Raw genomic sequence first — 19399 nt, 5'->3', positions numbered from 1 at the left:
AACTGTATAAAACATTGTACAAAAAGATATTCTTATCTCTGATTTCGTAAAGAGAATAGGGGTGACAACATTTATTACGATTGTGGAAACCCTTGGTAAGAAAGCATTAAATAATTGTTAAGAAAAGTAAGCTACCAAAAGGAAACAATTGCAGCTGCGTGCTGTAGAATTGTAGATCACGAATACACACTACTCCAGTTCGAACATGACATATTTAGATTATTTTTATATGTTTAAATAATAAACCAGAGTTCCAGCAATTACCTACTATGCATACACGTCATTACTTTGTTTATGGCCAGTAGGACTGACTTCAACTCTATAAATAAACGGACGCTCATTCCACGTGACAAGACCGTAGAACTCCGTATAGAATTTTGATAAGACTGTATACAGATTAATGAAAAGAACAGATGTGGCAAATACGTCATTTTTAAAAACTGTATTTGCCCATCGAAAACTGTGATTAAAATTCCCGTTTCCCGTATCTTAGTCTGTGCCAGAGTTAAGGTCTCATTGTCGCAGAAGTTATAAGTTATTGTTTTTAGTAGTGTTCTTAATTTATTGAAACTACACAAAACCACACATGTGCAGTAAATGATTATCTCTAAATGAAGTTGCGTAAACACAATAAATTATTAGCGAATTTGTGCCATACCTTGTAGAGGTTCAACTTACTCGATTTTGTGGTAATTTTTAAATAAAAATTAAAATTTTTGCTACATAAATGCGAGTATAAATTTACTTACTATGCAAAATGGCGGGTAAAGTCCAGCTCGAATAGTTGAAGAGTCGCTGTTGTGATATCGTGTTACCGGACAATTTACATGAACAACGCGGGCTTAGAAATCGCTGCAAAATTGTGCTAACTCGTGGAAACGCAAAAATTTCTATTTAATATAATTATTTGCAATTAGCATATTATTGTACAATATATTAGAGAAAATGAAATACCTTACATTTCTGTACTATTGTCATTAATTAGGGCAAAACTTAGTATAATCTTTTATTAGTTTTTACTTTACAACTAACTTGTTAAGGTTGAAAATTGCAGAGAAGTCGACCGAGCTCCAGCCACTAAGCATTATCTATACTAATATTGAAAGAGGAAAATTTTGTAGTTTTAAATTCTTGCATGTATTGAAATAAGTTAAAAAGTACTGGGCCGATTAAAAAAATCTTTTACCATTAAAAAGCTATGTTACGCTAAGTAACATAGGCATAATGTTTTACTATTTTTTTAAATTTTACGTGGACAAAGTCGCGAGCAACAGCTAGTTTTATTTCAAAGTAATCTAAGAAGTGTTTACACTGTCTATTACAATAATGTTAAAACCTTGAAGATGCAAATGATAATGCCAAATGAAATATTGGTGACACAATCAAGTGTCGCAAGAGATTTAATGACTCATTGTGCTCTTTGCATCCCAGCAATTAATGTTTGAGTCCACACATGTTACACCGCTGGTGTCTTTATACGCAATAACATTGTCACAATGAATTGTATCACGTCTTAAGTGGACACAACTTTAATCACATGCGAAGTCATCGTGTTAACAATGCCTTTATAAAATAACGAATTGTTAAAGGAATATTCCGTAAATAACTGTTCAGGTACCAAAACTAATAATGCCTTGTTTTTCGATCGTTTTTCACTGCCTACACAATTTTGTCAAAGAAAGTAAACGAATTAACTATACTTATTTAAGCATTTTTATCACGCAAAAGACACTTGTAAAGTTTCTTTGAGCATCGACATAATAATGTACATAAATATCGAAAAAACTACAAAAGAAATAAGTTTTGGGAGAGTGCATAAAAGTTTGCTCTTTTGACATATTTTTGCCTAACTAAACATTGATATTGTTATTCTAAGATAATCATTTATGATAATTCTAGTAAATAAAAATAACCGTAGGTCGCGTTTGTAGAAATACCCAATTATCTCAACATTAGTCTCTAGACGAATGAGAGGGATGAAAATGTTTTAAAGGTTTCAACGCTACCAGTGTTTTAAATTTAGACAAAAATACTACGAACTTGCTCTAATTAAAAAGACTATAGTGAATTTGTTGTACTCGACCACTTTGTAAATTATTTGAGGTTATTAACCTATTTATCGAATTGATGAAACATTAATTATTATTCAAAACCTGATTACAAAATTTACACGTTGGTTTCAATAACAATGATTGGGAAATAAGTAAAATTAAGAATATGTAAAATAATTCAAGGTCTCAATTTCTATTTTAAATAAGAACAAATTACAAACTACAATCATTCGCCTCTACCTTTGTTAATTCCAAAAGGTTTCAATCAATAATCTAGTCAATTTTACTGAATGTTCGGATGCAATATTCGGAACTGAGGAATCATTGACACAAACTGGCTTGTAATTAATCTTCACACGTAAAATGTTGTACAATTTCGGACGGCATTAAATAAATATTTACACAATTATCTCATTTGCAGCGGTAGACGGCAAACATGGCGTCATCGCTGAATTAACAGCGAAATTGTATACATAAGAAAGTATTAAATGCTACATGAAATTTAAACATTTTAAGAGATTTACATAAAACATCTAAGGAAACCCTCATTAAGAAGACATCACCTTGGTCAGACTCTACAATGTTTCTTTTTTGCAAAACAAGGAAAAAGACATCCAAATGCACAAAAGTGAAGTGCGTTTAGATATCATTCTCATATATTTAACTGATTAATTAGTCTTTTTAAGTTTTTGTTCATATTTTGATATGGAAACAGGGTATGTTACTTGCCAAATGGAATTAAATCCGTGGTCGCTTCCCACAAGCAAGTCATCAGCGTGACTGTTTATTTACATGCGTTTATTTATGTCAGTGTCTTAATATTTTTCCTTGTACATTTTGTTTTAAGGCAGAGATATCGTATTTATAATTAGGTATACTAAATTTAAATAAATGATCATTAGGTAAAAAATAATAACAAAAAAACAGTTTATAGTGCGAAGAGACATCGAATAAGTGCAGTGTAATATTCAATAATGTATAGAGACTGATGCTTGTTTTACATTACAGTAAGGGTAATTATCTATGCTTTATTAGAGGAAATATTTCTATCACGCACAACCAATCACTAGCTCGCAGTTTGCAATTAAACAACAGCATTTGAGATAGTCGAATGACGCATGGACTTCTGAATATTGACTATTAATAGCCGGATATTACGATCTTTCTATTTATTAGATGCCGTTGTATTAACATTGTACAATAAACAAAGAATACTTCATCAATGAGCTCCTTGACCGATCTTTATGACGTGCGGTCGGCGCGAGACCGCAGAATGTGCGGGGTTTGTTCCCGGACAGCCGGCCGACTTGCGCAAAATGATAACATTATACATCGTATCAAAACAATAAAGCCAATCATACTGATGTAACAAAAGAACTAAAGTATAGGTCATAAAAGTTAAACTTACCAGGAATTTCTTATGTCCTTAAACGTGATGCTGTTTGATCGACTGAGTTTACGCCCGATCGTCCAGAACCGTATCTTGTTGTGGTTATCCTCCTCCCGAAAAGGGTTCAGGTGCTCGGGATAGTCATAAATCGAGACAGTCTTCCGAGGTCCCGCCATCGTCGTCATAGCTGCGACTCCGAAGATTTTCCGATTGTAAAACTTTTACATAACAGGGGCACAGCGAAGCAGGCGTCGTCCACTTCGTTTTTTATCTGTTATCACTCTGGTAAATTATCACGAACTGATATAGTGTCGTTATCGCGGCGAGATAATAGCTCTGTTTGTTTTATTAGGAGTCGATTCAGCGTCAGAGCGCTCGGTGTGGCGGCGCGCGGCATACTAGCGTGGCATGCCGTGGTGGCGGGCTGGCGAACTGGAGGCGGCTGCGATAGCCCCGCGGCACTGCCTCTACCCGCTACCGCGCCAGCGTCAGCGCAAGCGGTCGCTTGCACCGGTGCATCTTGAGCAAATGTGCACTGCACCGGCAGAAGTTTTATTGCCCTAATCATTCCGATGCGCATCAACGAATTCATAATGACTGCTGCAATCATAATGTACCAAATGACCTTATTATCGCTAAAATTCATTGCCTTAACATTGTTAACCTTTCTAGTAATTTTGTTTTGATTAAAGAAAATGACAAAAAAGTCAACTTTAATGCATTGTAAGTTAGTTGTTTAATATGTACATAACGTCATGCGGCAAAGTACACATTACGTGTCGCCCGCCGAAAGGCGAAGGCCAAGTAAACTTCATAAAACACTTCAAGGTGCGACTTGAAATACTCAGTTAATAGGACATTTTTCAGCTAGTATTACGCAATAGTATATTTTATTATTGATTTTTCCGCGTTAAAGATGTTTCGTGGTGACTGAGAAGATGACTGAGGTTTTAATAATTATTAATTCGACCTTGTGATAAAATACGTTTCCCGTAACGAAGGAAGTGTTTAGTGACGACTGCTGCTCGTAGATTATGTCGCTTGGGATTATAAAAGTCTTTTATTGATCCATGATCGCACAATAAAAAGCTCGTTACTGTTGCATTGTTGACGCGCTCTATTTTAAAACGTACAATCACAAAGCGAGCATGTTGCGTCTTCAATATACTTTATATCTATACTGTGTTAGAATGTCGCCTTTGCATAATATTTATATTGATTTATAAAACGGGGATATCGCAGGTGAATAACCATCTTCTCACTTTAACACTATCTTCCGTCAGTCAATCGTCCGGTCATTCAATAATTATAATTACGAACTTGTTGAAGTTGCATTCATATTGTAAGTGTCTAATTTACTTTTTTATTATTAACGTGTAGTGTTTGATATCGATCCAGCGACCTGCGCCTGTACCGTAACATATTAATTTGGGTCGATTTTTTTCCTTCGTATTAGACGAACGCGATTGGCTGACTGCCCACTGCAAAACGTTACACGGAACAGTCATTGTACTTTTACATTTTATTGTTCTTATAGTCTGAAAAAGGATATATTTATATCACAAAGACTGGTAAGTGGATTGTAAGAAATTACATCATTCACCCCAATTACAATTATAGCATTTGTTTTTGCTTCCATGTCTTTTCCTTAAAATTTAGCTATTAATATTTCAGGTCCTTAGCTACATTTTACAAAACGCTATAAACAAGTGAATGACTAATTCGCAAGGGCATTGACCTCTGAATTACAAGGCAGAAGTTCTCAAGAATACTTCGCTTTCTTGAAGCGTCGGTCAGAGGTGTATAACCGCCTGGGAAGACTTGGCTTGTGAAGCATCAATTGCTCAGTTGTGCGAGTGCGTGCTTACTGGGTCAATTGTTAGGACATAAACTAATGATCAACAATATCTTCCTAGTATTATAACCTCCAATATTAATAAGCACTACATTGTAGTTATATTGCCGTGGTTCGAATTATCTATAACTTTTGACTTAGTTGTAACGGTTTAGAATGTAGAACTTAGTCTACTATTTTTTACTCTTGTATTTTTTTATGAATAAAATATCACTAGAATAAGCCGTAGTACTCAGAAACGTGCGAAACAAATGTAAAGAAAGAATTATGATGAGAAAAAAACCTTTAACAAGAAAGGCCGTATTCAGATCAATAACCGGCCATAAGATTTTAATAGCTTTAATTCGGGTGCTCATTTTCACGTACATACTTCAAAGGGACAATTTGACAACAGGAAAATGTAGGAATAACGAAAACTATAAGTTTATAAATAAAATATCTGTAGTTTTTAATTTTTCGACAAGACTAATGTACCGAGAAAAATTTCGCGTTCACGAATCAATTAGATACGTTTAATTAGTAAAGTTTAGATTTTGCGAAAGAATTAAATCGATCTAGTTTCTCCTCATTTTGTTTATTTCGTACTCTGTACCTACTTTCTCTTTTGTTTTAAGTTTTTTTTGGTAAAACGCAATACATCGGTGACGCAATCTTTTGTGTGCTTATTCTTGAAATACATTGGAATAAATTGCGACGTCTGCGATTACAAGAAAACATAGGATCAAAGTGCATATTTAATTAAGTTACGCTTACCTTGCGTTTAACATACGTTTGCATATATCTTTATTGTTTAGATGCGTAGTTTCACGATATCGTGTATGTATGCATGTTAGCTGTCATGCGCATGCGCTGGATTATGAAGGAAGCGACGACTTACCTCGGACATTACAAAGAGGATGCGCCGCGACGAATGACATTGAGCGCCAATCCCAACCAGACACATAAATGCAGAATTTAACTAACAATGCGCATTTTGTTGGATACTAACAATTTTATTGTAATTAATCTATCTAAACTTTGACAGGACTTTGACGGGAAGGTAGTTGATTCCGGGATTGTTATACACCTTCATTTTTTAATTCCGCGCTAACGAAGTTTGCGGACATCAGATCGTCTACGATATATTTTCTTTCTCAATGTGAGTGATCTAACATCGCTGTGCTTCTAACCTATTACCAAAAAAATGGCTATGTGTAGTTTAAGAGACTATAGTTGAGCTTGAAATAAAGAATTATTATTATTATGCCATTGTTATATTGCAATTTCTCCAATTATATTTTGTTTCGGTATTGAAAATAAAACTGACAAAAATTCGTTGCCGTTTGACCTCCTTTCTTAAGTTTTCTTCACAACTTGACATTACAAGTTTCTATAGCAACTATTTTGATGTTATTCCAAAACGTACCCATTAAAGATTAATAAAAGGTTTGAGAAATAACATCAAAGTTAACGTTATTAAACCTTTAATAGTAGTTTATAGTAAGTTTTTTTTATTACTTTAATTTGAAAATACAGAATCGTTAAGAAGGAGAAATGGCGATCAGTACACCGCCAATGATCGCGGCTCGTATTTTTTACGGACTACGGACTGATATTCAGTAAGTTTACGATGTTTAAATAATAGTCATAGAAACCTTTAAACTAACTTTTACAATAAAACTTTAATAAACAAAAAGAACAGAGAAATAAGTGTTGTTATAAAACGAACTACATAATCTCTGTTTCGATTTAATTTAATCTATGCCTCGTCTATGTAATATTTAAATGTCTTTGTAAGGTACATGTATATATGTCGCCAACAAACTGCTTTGCAATTTGGCGGTTTTTATAAGTCTATGTATATATTTTCTTGTGTGAATAAATAAAATAAACACTGGTATCAGAAGAATATCTATAGAAACCTTTCTCTGAGTCGTGTTAGTATAAATTATGAAAGCGATTTATTTTCAGGTACAATGTTCATTATCTCAGCGATTCGGAAATAATTTATCCAGCAGGAGGAATTATAGTTATTCACAACCATCTACAAAAGAAACAAAAGTTTATTAGACTTCAGGACAAACATAAACCTATAAAATCGATGGTTCTTGCTCCAAATAGGTAAATACTTTTTTTTTAATTATGGAAACAGTATCGTCTTAAAAACAAAAATGTGATGCTTTAGCTGAATTTTTGTTAGGTTGGCTAATACTAGCGCTATTACTAGTGGTATTAATAAAAACAAAAGAAAGTAGCCTATCTGTTCTTCCAGACTATCCTCTACATCTGTGCCAAATTTCTAATATTATATAAAATATCTAAACTTTCACATTTATAATATTAGTAAGATTTATCACAAAATAGTTAGTATTAAAATTAACAGTTTTGATTTTACATTTTTTTTTATTTTTAATAATTTCATTATAGCCTTTGAAGCTGGAGCCTGATCCATCAGGATGCCACTGTAGTTTGGACACCAGCCCGCTGCTCTTAGGGGAAATTAGTTATTTTTATTTATTTCAGACGTTGGCTTGCTTTGAATGAAATAGCAGAGGAAGGCCAGAAGCCTATTATAACAATTTACGATTTAACCACGTACAAAAGGCGCAAGATTTTAACTGTACCGTTTGAGAACTCTACTGCTAGAGAGTTTGCGTGCGTTCAGTTTACGTACGATTCTAAATATCTGGTCGCAATAACTGGCGAGCCGGACTGGTATTTGTATTATTATAACTGGGATAAAGGAAAAGTCGAAAGTCACGCTAAAGCGCAGAACCCAAGCGGACAAGGAATCGTTGAAAGCGTAATATTTTAATCGAATTTAATTTCTTTGCTATTTCTTATCGTAGTAGATTAATTTGATTTAATATTTGGTTTGAAAGTAACCAGACGTATGCAGAAAAAAACAACTAGTATACTAATTTGAATATACACACAAGATAAATTTAAAAGAAGTAGTTCTATAGAAATTGATGTTTAAGAATAAATACATAACAATCCTTTACATATTTAATTACACTGCGTATTAACAATTGAAGTTATAGAGACACGTAAATGCAGTTTTTAGCATGATTAGCCTTGAAAAATGTAAACACTGAATGTCCTCGTGACGTGTAGCTTAATTCTTTTTTCCTCAACTAAAGAAAGAGTCTAAAGGCCTGTCCCACCACTGATAGATGCTCAGATAGCTTAAAAGTGACGTCATTGTCATAGTACCAAAATCCGATATTTCCATCATATATTTTATACGTTGGATTATTATCTGACAATTTACAAGAGTTGTGGGAGAGGCCCTGAGCCTATTATTTTAAGTGTTTTATGTGCGTAGGTACAATGTAACCCTTCAGACGCGACGTTGGTCGTAATAACTGGACCGTACACTTTCCGTATCATGAATGTGGCAGAAACTGTATGGCGGCAATGGGGTTGGTGTAAAGCTGAAAATGTAAGTAGATAAAAATTAAACTTAAGAGTACATTTATCATCTAGACGTAGGCAAAGGACAACCTTAGTCACCATTTAACGAATCTTACTTTTACAGTACAAGTAAGTTAATAATGGAAAGCATTTTATCAAAATTAATGTAATACATTACAATTACGTTAGTAAAAACGTTTATATGTATGTCTGTAGATCAACATAACGAGTTGCATGTGGCTGAATCCGGACCGCATAATGTTTGGCACGGATAACGGCATGATCATGCTGGTGGAGAATGGCGAGCTCCGACAGAACTGCGTCTTTCGTGCTCTCGAGGTTATGGAGATGTCTATCAAGAAGGTGGAACCTGAGTAAGTATGATGTACAAGTAGAACAAAAACTAAAAATATAGTGACTAGACTCTTTTCTTAATTACAGAACCGAAGAAAGCGATAAAACTAGCACAGCCAGTAAGCCAGATACCACCAGTGACCAAGTATTGGCAGACACCGAAACTTATCCAGTCACTTGTTTCATTAATTTCCCAAAGGGTAATTGTCTTCATAGTATTTAAATTTGAATATCCACTATATTTGTTGTCGTTTCTTAACACAAATCTTATCTTAAAGTAAAACTAATTTTACTTATTTATTGTACAGGGTTTGCCTTCTCATGTGGTCCCGGTTTCGTGCATATGTTTGAGAAGGAAACAATTCATCACTACAGAAAACGAAACGTCTTCAGAATTTCTAAGAAATCATACAAGTATGTAAAAGTACAAAAATTATGATTTAACATTTGTTTTAATTTTTTTCCGGCAAAATTGCCTCAACATTCTGCGATTAAGCAAATTGTTTTTGGTGTAATGATCATAATCTGTATTCCTATGGTTACCCGATTACTTTTCAGACATACAAGAGAGTACCCCATGTGGTCACCGTTGGACGCAATTCAACACGTCACGATTGATCCGAACCAAGAGACACTTCTTATCACCACGCTCCGTAAGCAGCTGTACAGCGTCAAGTTGTTCGGACAACACATGCTGCAGGTTACTAAAATACAATCAAACATCAAAATAATATTTTCATTAAGTTAAATTAAATTATTTTAACTAATTGTCTTGAATAAATTTAGAATCCAGAAATACCATTTACGGAACTCGGTCCAGCGATGCATTACGGTCGTATCAATTCTCTGTCGATGTGCGCTTGGAAGCCGATCTTTATGACATCAGGCGAAGAGGACAAAAGTATCCGCATCTGGAACTACATGACGGATGACGTCGAATTGATTAAACTGTACCAGGAGGAGATTCATTGCGTCTCGCTTCATCCTACCGGTTTGAATAAATAACAATTTGAATTGATAACTTGACCATCTTGAACTATCCGTTAATTGTTTATTTATTGTATTCAAGGTTTATTTGCAATAGTTGGATTTTCGGATAAACTACGATATATGGTTGTACTGATCGACGATTTCGAAGTAATGCGAGAGTTTCCAATACGGAATTGCAAGCAAGCGAAATTCAGCACAAACGGCCATCTGTTCGCTGCGGTGAATGGACAAGTTATACAGGTCTTCTCCTCTGTGTCGTTTCAAAATGTTTTCAATCTTAAGGGACACAACGGTCTTGTAAGTAAATGATTGAATTATTCTTGTTGTCCGATATCCACTGATTGTAGGTCTAATTGGTTAAAATTCTCTAGCTACCGTGAATAGGTAAGCTAAGCTTGAATGTCAACCCACGACGAGCCTAGCCATCATGAGTCCCTGTATTTAGTCGCCCGGAAAATTATAAGGCTGTACGTCTTCTAAATTTTGCCAGCTAAATCTCTATGCAGCTGTAAATGCCTTGACAAGGCAACCAGTGACAATCTAATCGCGAAATAGTTACCACCGCGTGCAGTGTTTTGATGTCAAAACTGTTTGTAGATAACTTGCCTCGCGTGGTCTGCAAATGATCTCACTCTTGTATCATGTGGTACTGAAGGCGCGGTCTACGAATGGAGTATGTCCACTGGACAGAGGATTGGTGAAGTTATCCTTAAAACTAATCAATTCACCGCTTGCGCGGTTAACAGGTTTGCCTTTTTGTTTTAAGAATAAGTATAAAATAGATTTTTTTTGGAAGGTACACTTAACTATGGGAGTGAAAACAAGACTAACTTAGTTATCACTCTTATTTCAGCAATGGAAAAACTACGTACGGTATTGGAACTGATGGCGAAATCAAAGAAATAGGTTCAAACACAATAAGAAGAAGTTTAGGATTAATTGGTTACCCTTTGGATACGATAATATTATCACGTTCTGACATGATGCTCTTCATCACTGGAGGAGAAGGCGGCGTGACGTCGGTGCAGCTGCCTCTGCTCGATAAAGCCATCTATAACGAATTCCACATGCACAACAAGAAGGTTACCGGCATCGCTTTAGCCTATGATGACCAAACCCTTATATCTGTGGCCGAAGATGCGTCCATATGTTTATGGCGTCTCACCAACGCGGATGGTAGAGCTATCGCTTTAGATAAAGATTTCGCATATTCCAAAGAGATATTAATAAGTAAAAAGGATTTACAAGAAAAAATTAACAGCATAAATGTAAGTGTAAATATAGTTTTTGCATAACTATAGTAATGTAGATTTCAAATCAAATGTCACCGAAGGAATATTAAAATTACTTAATTTTTTATTACTATTTTCAGTTACTGAGCACTAGAATGAGTGAGCTCGAAACTGAGCACACGTACCAGCTCCGGCAAGCCGAAGCTACGCAAGCTGAAAAGCTTAAAGAAGTTCACGAAGGTTACTGCGCCGCCATCGAAGAATTGAAAGAAAAGAATGAAGTACGAAATTCTACCTTTTTCATTATTATTCATGAATGATTTGCTGAAATAATGTACTTGGTTTAATCCAACAATGTGTTCATGTTTCTATAGACAATGGAGAACGAGCATACACATGAAATAGGAATGATTCAACAAGATATAGCAAAACTACGTTCAGGTCACGAGAGGACTCTGCAAACGTTGGAAGCAGACTTTAATGTCAGACTGATCAGCGAATACGACAGATATCAGGTAAAACTATACTCCTTCTTAATACACACAGTTTAAGAAGGTTGTATGTAAATAAAGTACATTTTTATTTCAGAGTCTAGAAGATAAAACAGCTCGTATGAGAAAAGAATACGAATCCCTTTTGGACAAATTGGCCGAAAGTAAACGAGAAGCACTTCGGGAACTCAATGAGATGTTTGAGGCGAAAATTGAAGAAAAGGAACTAGTTTTCCAGGAGGTAAGAACCTGTGTACTATGTGATACAAGTATAGGTTTCAGATCTTGGTAGTACAAAGTGAAAAAATACATATATTTTTAGCTACAAGAACAAGCTGATATGGCAACTAAAGAACACGAGACAATAAAAGCTTCAATAGAAGAAGACGCAGATCGTGAGATCATTGAAATAAGAACAGCTTACGAGGTTCAACTGAAAGAGGAAAAAGACGCTAATGTGAGACTTAAAGGAGAAACTGGTTTGATGAAGAAGAAATTAATTGCAGCGAATAAAGAAATAGAAGAATTTAAACATCAAGTGTCACAATTGAAAGGTACGCTTTATTTGATACGAGCTGTTGCCCGCGACTTCGTACGCGTGGTATTAGAAAACAAACAAACTATAAAAATTACAGAAAGTTACGTATCCCTCGGGAACCGGACATTTCTCGGGGATGAAGCTTATCCCATGTGTACTCCAGACTTTGTTTTATATCTGTGCCAAATTTCATGGAGATCCGTTCAGCCGTTTAGGCTACAAACGCTAACAAACATCCATCCATCCATCCATCTATCCATCCATCCATCCATCCATCCATTCATCCATCTAAACTTTCGCATTTATAATATTAGTGAGATTAGTGAGATTTCTACATCTAATAGATTTCCTGTATTTACATAATATATTTTAATTAAAGCTGAACATAAACAGTTCCAAAAAGTTATTTCAACATTGGAGCGTGAAGTAGCCGATTTAAAGAAAGAAATATGTGAAAGAGATGGCACTATTCAAGATAAAGAGAAGAGAATATACGAGTTGAAGAGAAAGAAACAAGAACTGGAGAAGTATAAATTCGTTTTGAATTTCAAAATAACGGAACTCAAGAACCAGGTAATTTAAGTTTACTTTTGTCGTAACACAAACATTAAAATGTTTTTCTATCTCTTGCAAGCCTCTCCTGAGTAAAAAACTTACTCACAACTTTTTAAAACAGCATTTATATATTGGTTCTCGAAATAAATATTTCTCTTTAATTTGATTCCTATTGACTACTTCGAAACCTATTTGGACTATCTATAATGACAGTCCCTAAAATTATCTGAAGTTCATAATTTTGTAAATAGATTGAGCCTAAACAGAAGACTATTCAAGAGTTGAAAGTGCAAATAGACGATATGGAGAATGAAGAGTTGAAATTGTTAAACATTAAACATGACCTCGGTATGCTGGCACAGCATTATAGCTTGATATTTGTAGACCGTAGTCTTCTATCATTGCAATAAAAAAAGTTACAGCTGGTTGTATGTCAGGTATATAATATAACCTATAAATGGAAGCTAATTTTTTAATTATTGTCTAATACAGATTGAGCCATTAGATCGTGAAATTAAAGAGAGAAAAATGCGCATACTCGAGTTGGAAGTATCGCTTGAAAATTTGCTAAAGCAAAAAGCCCGCCGCGGTAATCATTGGCAAAATTCGATACACAGTTGTAATTTTTTTCACCATTGTCTTTGAAGCATTGTAGATGTGTTATAGAGTAGTGTTAATATTAGCAAGGTGTTGTTAACTTGTCCACGAATCATGATCACCTCACGTGTAGTGCTAATTATTTTTCCATTAGATAAAGCAATCTACACATTTATTGTACACTGTCATGGTTGAAGTACTTTAAAGTTTGTAATAATCCTTTTAGTTCCTTTTAGAATTATTTTTTTACTAGAATATTATCTTTTGGTTTACTTTATGTTTAAAAATTAAGTATGCTATAATTAAGTATTGTTACGTCCTGAAGCATGATTTGCGGTTTTGATCGGCTCAGTATGCAGTTAAAAATATTTCTCGTAGTAGACTCTCTATGGATCCTAGGTCGTTTACCAATAGTATTACAAACAGTCCCAAAGTTTTGAACTAATGTTAACCACCGCGAAGAAAATTTACAAAATGCCTCCTTTTAGAACAGCCAATGTAAATATTTTACGGTAATTAAGGCATGTTAAAAGCACTTAAAACACTTGTATAATTTAAGGATTACTAGTATCCACGTTTATTTAATTTTTGTTTCTTTACAGAGCTTAATATCAATCAGCTAAACGAAAAATTAGCGTCCGCGAAAAAGGATTATTTAGCTGAAGCGAACAGAAACTTGACGTTTAAGAATACGTTGAAGAAAATAAAAATCGACCTTCACAATATGTCGGCGAACCTGCAAGATCCGACGAAACTAAAGTCGAGCGTTAAGGTAATTAACGATGTAGATATATGATTAACATGTTAATTAAGTCGAGTAACATTATTTTACCTACCGCTTTATAATCATCGACATTCCAATGACTGCATTAATGATAAGTAAGTACTAAGATTGTTTACAGTGGAAATATTATTATCTTAAGAGATGAGTTTGATTGTAGAGAGATTTGAATTCAAACTGTGTTTTCTTTAACGATGTATTTATTCGATTCCAGGCACTCTTCCATAAGTACGTAGAAGATGAGGACTTCATCCGCGGCCGTGCGGCGGAGGACGAGGCTGTGAGGGAGTTCAACCGGCAGCGAGACCATCTCGAAAAGCAGATCGCGGCACTCAAAACCAACCTCGCCAAATCGCTCGGCGGATCGAAGAGTGACATCACTAAGATTATGGATGTAAAGTCTAGTGCAACCATATATTTCTTCGTCTTCTTATCTATGAGTTATTTCGTAAACAAAGTACAGTCGGGGAAACCGGCAGTGTTCCACCTTAAAACCAACAATCATTTGAACATTTTGAAGCAAGTCGCGGAACAAAAACTAATACAACGCAGCTTGTAAATGTTTCTGTACGAACAAAAGTCGGTTAGTGATACACGGATAGTTTTTATTATTATCCCATCGCTTGCACCACTCACTGTTAATTAGTTATATTTAGGAAGAAGCACTGTTTCCCTCATTGTATTGAATAAGGCAATCTATACCAATGTTATAAAGTGGAAACATTTGAATTTTTGTATGTATTGAAATAACTCATAAACTACTAGGGCGATTACAAAATTTTTTTCGCCATTAAAAAGCTATGTTATCAGTAAATAATATAGGCTACATTTTTTAATTCTTTTTATTTTCACGAGGACGAATTTGCGAGCAAGAGCTAGTTTTCCTAAAGTGGAACATCGCAGATTACACCGACTGTACTTCAATATCCAGTCTTTACTACAGTAATTATCCACGCTATCATTGTATAGGAAAACTGCACACTGTTGACTGAGATCAACAACTTGCGTACGGAGTTGAAGTCGACGCGTACCCGCTGTTTCCAAATGGAATCGATCCTGGGACTGTCGGCGCGGTACATTCCGCCTGCAGCCGCGCGCGCTAAGCTCAAACAGGTTACAGAGGACAGAGAGAAACTTGATGAGAAATTCAAACAGAAGATAGATGTAAGTTTCAACGTTAACAGAACATAAAGACCTTGCTCCGTATAACTTTGAAGTCACATTTACTGTACTGAACGATTCTCTAAAAGGAAGAAATGCCGTAAAAGGTTTCTATCAAAGCGTTAAAATAAGTATCAGAGATCTTTTTCAAGGAAAATCTTAAATTAGGAGTATTGTTTATTCGTGTTAATATTTTCCGTCTCGTTTTTCAGGAAAGAGAAGAAATAATTGTAGCATTGAAGGAAGAAAATGACCGCTTGCTTGCAAAGTTCCAGTGCCCTGAAGAGTACGGCGGAAAACCCTCCATCCATCCAAATCCATCAGAGTTCAATCACTGATCGGATATGGGATTGTATTTTGTCTTTGTCTAATAATTTGATTTATAATTTTCCTATTTTAAATATTAGATAGATGATTTTTGACTCAGATTTTTTTATCAAATACTTAGTACGTTCTAAATATGTAATTAATACCCAGATTACATTCTTTCTAATGTTTTAAATATATGCTACGGTGTAAATATGAACGGGAAACACAAAATAAAACAATGTAATAATAAAAAATATTTTTAATAAATGCTTCAATAGAATAATAACTAAAATAAAGGAAATTAAAATAAATTTTATCCCATTTAAACTGTCCTTTGCAACGAACGAGAGACCAACCCGTAGACCTTTGACGATAAGTAGCCTTCACCAAACAGTTTACATAAATAATTTTAAAGCATCATTTACTTAAAAAACGAGAAATAATTTTAACATATTGATCTTCATTAAAAAAACTTAATCAGCAACTTTTTTTAATTCTAATTGCGTTGTCATTGCACTACAATAAACTATGTCAATTTAGTTGCAAGATTTAGAGAACGAAAGGCAAGATGGCTTTACGTCCCTTGGGGTAGTCGGGGAACTCCTTCTTGTAGTTGCGGTGCTTGTTGATAGCCCACACTGACATCTGGTACATGCCTACTGCAGCAAATATACCCACTGAAAATAATGATTCATTGTCAGCTACAAAGCATTATTGGCCATAGACAGCTATGGTTGCACTAAGTTTTCTGTGTTACCATAATAAAATTATAACACATAAATATATTTAAACACACTTCTTTACATCATTTTAATTTTAGTTTTAACATAAATATAGAAAACGTAAATATGTTTTATGTAATAATGGCAAATTATTAATATACCTTTTACATAGAAACATAAAAAACAGTAAAAATCGATTTGTGATAAATCATTGAGCAAATATTTTCATAAAGATGATAACCTTCAAATAATATGTACAACAAACGTAACTGGAATATAATTTAACCTTAAAAAAAATTACCAAGGTCAAATTTAATTTGATTTGAATCTTATTAAAATTTAAAGTTACATATTACTCATATTAGTAAAATTTTAAACTCTTAATGGAAATATTTAAATTATACATTTACAGACAATAAAAAAATAAGCCAGACAACTGTTATTGCAGATGTCTCTGGACAGTTCAGACAGAAAATTCAGATGGCCACTTGCTCATTTACCACCTAATTGTATTTAAAAAAATGGAATAAAAAAGTTAAATCATTAATATTTACCTGGAGCACATTTCGTCAAGATGGTGAAAAACACCCAAGCGCCAAACTCATAAGTATAATTAGGGCAGGACACATAATTCAAAAGCAGTGAGAATGGGTTTCCGTCAGGCATAGGGATGCGCCTCACTTTGGTACCGGGAGGACGGAGGTTCTTTAACAGCAAGTGAATGCTCAGATTACCCAATTCACATAACTGGAAAATAAAACATAGTTATTTTAGACCTTGATCAAGTATATCATCATCATCACCAGCCCACTGAATGTCTCAAGGGGCTCGGAGCCTACCATAAGTTAGAGTGAATAGGCCATAGTCAACCATGCTGGCCCAATGCGGGTTGGTAGACTATAGACATATCTCTGAACTTCTTCGCTGATATGTACAAGTTGCATCATGATGTTTTCCTTCACCGTAAGAACGTTGGGTCGAACGAAAAATATAACATTTTCTTTAATGTAATAAAAATTGACAGTAGAAGCTTTACCAATCCAAGATTATATATTCTCAGTTAAGTCATAATATGAAAGGCACAAGTCTATAATAATTTTGGTGTGACTAGGCCCTAGTCATACGGGCTTAATGAATTAGTTGACTTTATACTTTGAATGTCATCACAGTTTCTTTTCACACATAACAATTACACAGAATCACTATCAAACATGTTTTTGTGTAACACTACTTAAAAATGAAACAAGTTTTAAAAACAAGAATAAAGAATTATTACCAACTTTGAAAGGTGTAAGGTTATGAGTAAATAAACTGGAATTATTCATGTGCAATTCAATGGTAATTATTATGTTAACCAGATTAGTTCTTGAACCAACTTTAAAACAGTTATATTTTTACTACAGAAAATATGGCCCTTTTGATTAGTTTCTAAATGTAAAAACTGTTGTTATAGCATGGCTAAAATATTATGACAATAGTATTTATATTATACAATTTTACTAACACAACAAATGAGAAAGTTTAAATGGATGGATGGATGTTTCTTACAGTGACTCCAGATACACTCAATGCATTTAATTGAAATTTTGCTTAGACGTAGGATATTGTCTGGACAACATAGGCTACTAATTAGGTTTTTTAAGTAACACACAGACATAATCATGAGCAACTACTAGTATCAGTATAATTTCAATTTTTTACAATATTGTGTTGTATATTAAATTATTAAACTGTATTAAATTTATATTACCATCATATAAATGTCGCTTTCCAGCAAAATTAATGTCACGTACGTAATTACAGTTACGTAATTTTAATGTTAGTGTTTAATACTTTGATAAATATAAAATGGTACTTACAATGAACCCTGCAAGACCGACGTACACACAAACATTGCAGGGTGCAGTGAAGAGTGGATGATTAACATGGTAAGCGATGTAGAGAGCAAACAGCCAATAATATGTGCAGTTCTTGAATAAGTTCCGAATCGGCATAGTGCCATGTGAGAAACGGTGCACAAAAACTGTCTCCAGCAGTCTTTTAGCATAGTGGAAACTCCAGCACAGCGCTGCTATACTGAAATAATCATATACCATATTTAAATAAAAGCAATTATTAATGTATACTTGAACATCAAGCACAGGTTACTACTTAAAAAAATTCATTTATATCCATAACCAAAGGTAAGATTTTGTAGAAAGAATTGGTGTTCTTTATAAAAGAATCTTTTACTCTCTATTTGCAAAGTACAGCTTAAAAAAAAACAATATATTGTCATGTATAGCAAGTAGGTTACTTTTATGATAGAGTACATACTTAACAACAGTTCCTGGTGACGATGTTTGATCCCCATACAAGATCCATGGTCTTTGATAAACCCACAGATAAACAAACAATGGACCAGCATATTCAGCTAAAAATACATTTTTATATGATATTTGTGGCCCAAGATCTGATACATAGAGCTTAGACCCATCTTGGATGTTTAGAGATTTTAGAGTAGTTTCATCCTTAAGTGACTTTCCTTTAGCTTCGGGTTTGATGGCTTGCCTTTCAGGGTAAAGGGATTTTTTAAGGTTTTGATAAATTTTTTCTTTTACATTTTTTACAGTGGCGTCTTCATTCAAAGTAATTTTGCCAAGAGACTTTGACCCCGCAGTGGTCAATATTTCAATCTGTAAAACGTCCTCAATTAGTTTTTTAATGGCATTTTTATAGTTTGACATAAAATAAAACACTTACCTCCATCTTCGATTTAAATCGGCGTTTTTTGTTTAAGTAATAAGGATTTTAATTTGTTGTTTTGTCGTTTCTACAATAAACACGACAGAAACGATCAAAGACTGCTTGGATTGTGAATATATGAATAATTTAAAGTAAATTCCGGCTTAACCAACTTAGACTTTGAACAACACAACAGCCTTCATCTTTTTGACAACTGATGATTGACTGATTGGTTTTGGATTTTATTACATTG

General features: G+C 34.2%; 2 protein-coding genes across 4 annotated transcripts; one reads left to right on the top strand and one right to left on the bottom strand.

Moving 5' to 3' along the window:
• Positions 1-6654: 6654 nt before the first annotated feature.
• Positions 6655-15813, top strand: LOC106100651 (cilia- and flagella-associated protein 57). Of its 3 annotated transcripts, XM_013279602.1 has the most exons (23): positions 6655-6721; positions 6812-6894; positions 7247-7396; positions 7799-8078; positions 8604-8720; positions 8909-9066; positions 9134-9246; positions 9355-9460; positions 9605-9746; positions 9833-10037; positions 10116-10333; positions 10634-10782; positions 10890-11304; positions 11409-11549; positions 11643-11783; positions 11857-12000; positions 12082-12313; positions 12677-12870; positions 13104-13200; positions 14052-14221; positions 14445-14624; positions 15200-15394; positions 15604-15813. In XM_013279602.1, exons 2-23 carry the CDS (start codon positions 6830-6832, stop codon positions 15727-15729), a joined length of 3738 nt encoding a protein of 1245 aa, XP_013135056.1. In that variant the 5' UTR covers positions 6655-6721; positions 6812-6829; the 3' UTR covers positions 15730-15813. The 3 variants fall into 3 exon arrangements, with proteins under 3 accessions (XP_013135056.1, XP_013135057.1, XP_013135055.1); XM_013279603.1 differs by lacking the exon at positions 13104-13200 and adding an exon at positions 13345-13441 and having other exon boundaries at positions 6665-6894; XM_013279601.1 differs by having other exon boundaries at positions 6665-6894.
• A 360-nt stretch (positions 15814-16173) lies between these two features.
• LOC106100594 (very-long-chain enoyl-CoA reductase) lies at positions 16174-19371 on the bottom strand. The gene is made up of 5 exons (XM_013279509.1): positions 19165-19371; positions 18739-19097; positions 18282-18498; positions 16977-17169; positions 16174-16377 (listed from the first exon to the last, which is right to left on the bottom strand). Exons 1-5 carry the CDS (start codon positions 19168-19170, stop codon positions 16250-16252), a joined length of 903 nt encoding a protein of 300 aa, XP_013134963.1. The 5' UTR covers positions 19171-19371; the 3' UTR covers positions 16174-16249.
• Between the last annotated feature and the right edge of the window lie 28 nt (positions 19372-19399).

This window comes from Papilio polytes, unplaced genomic scaffold (assembly GCF_000836215.1).
Source record: "Papilio polytes unplaced genomic scaffold, Ppol_1.0 DF824047.1, whole genome shotgun sequence".
NCBI classification, from domain to species: Eukaryota; Metazoa; Arthropoda; class Insecta; order Lepidoptera; family Papilionidae; genus Papilio; species Papilio polytes.
Note: the sequence above shows the minus strand (reverse complement) of the source record. Positions and strands in the feature narration are given on the sequence as shown.

Bases quoted from the DNA above. Each gene is read 5' to 3' on its own strand.
- LOC106100594 (XM_013279509.1), bottom strand. The intron at 17,170-18,281 runs GTAAGTACCATT...TTTATTTTCCAG, and splicing joins TCGGTCTTGCAGGGTTCATT to TTATGTGAATTGGGTAATCT. The intron at 16,378-16,976 runs GTAAATATTAAT...CATTATTTTCAG, and splicing joins CTTGACGAAATGTGCTCCAG to TGGGTATATTTGCTGCAGTA.
- LOC106100651 (XM_013279602.1), top strand. From the start codon at position 6,830: ATGGCGATCAGTACACCGCCAATGATCGCGGCTCGTATTTTTTACGGA. The intron at 9,247-9,354 runs GTAATTGTCTTC...TTTATTGTACAG, and splicing joins TTTCATTAATTTCCCAAAGG to GGTTTGCCTTCTCATGTGGT. The intron at 9,747-9,832 runs GTTACTAAAATA...GAATAAATTTAG, and splicing joins TCGGACAACACATGCTGCAG to AATCCAGAAATACCATTTAC.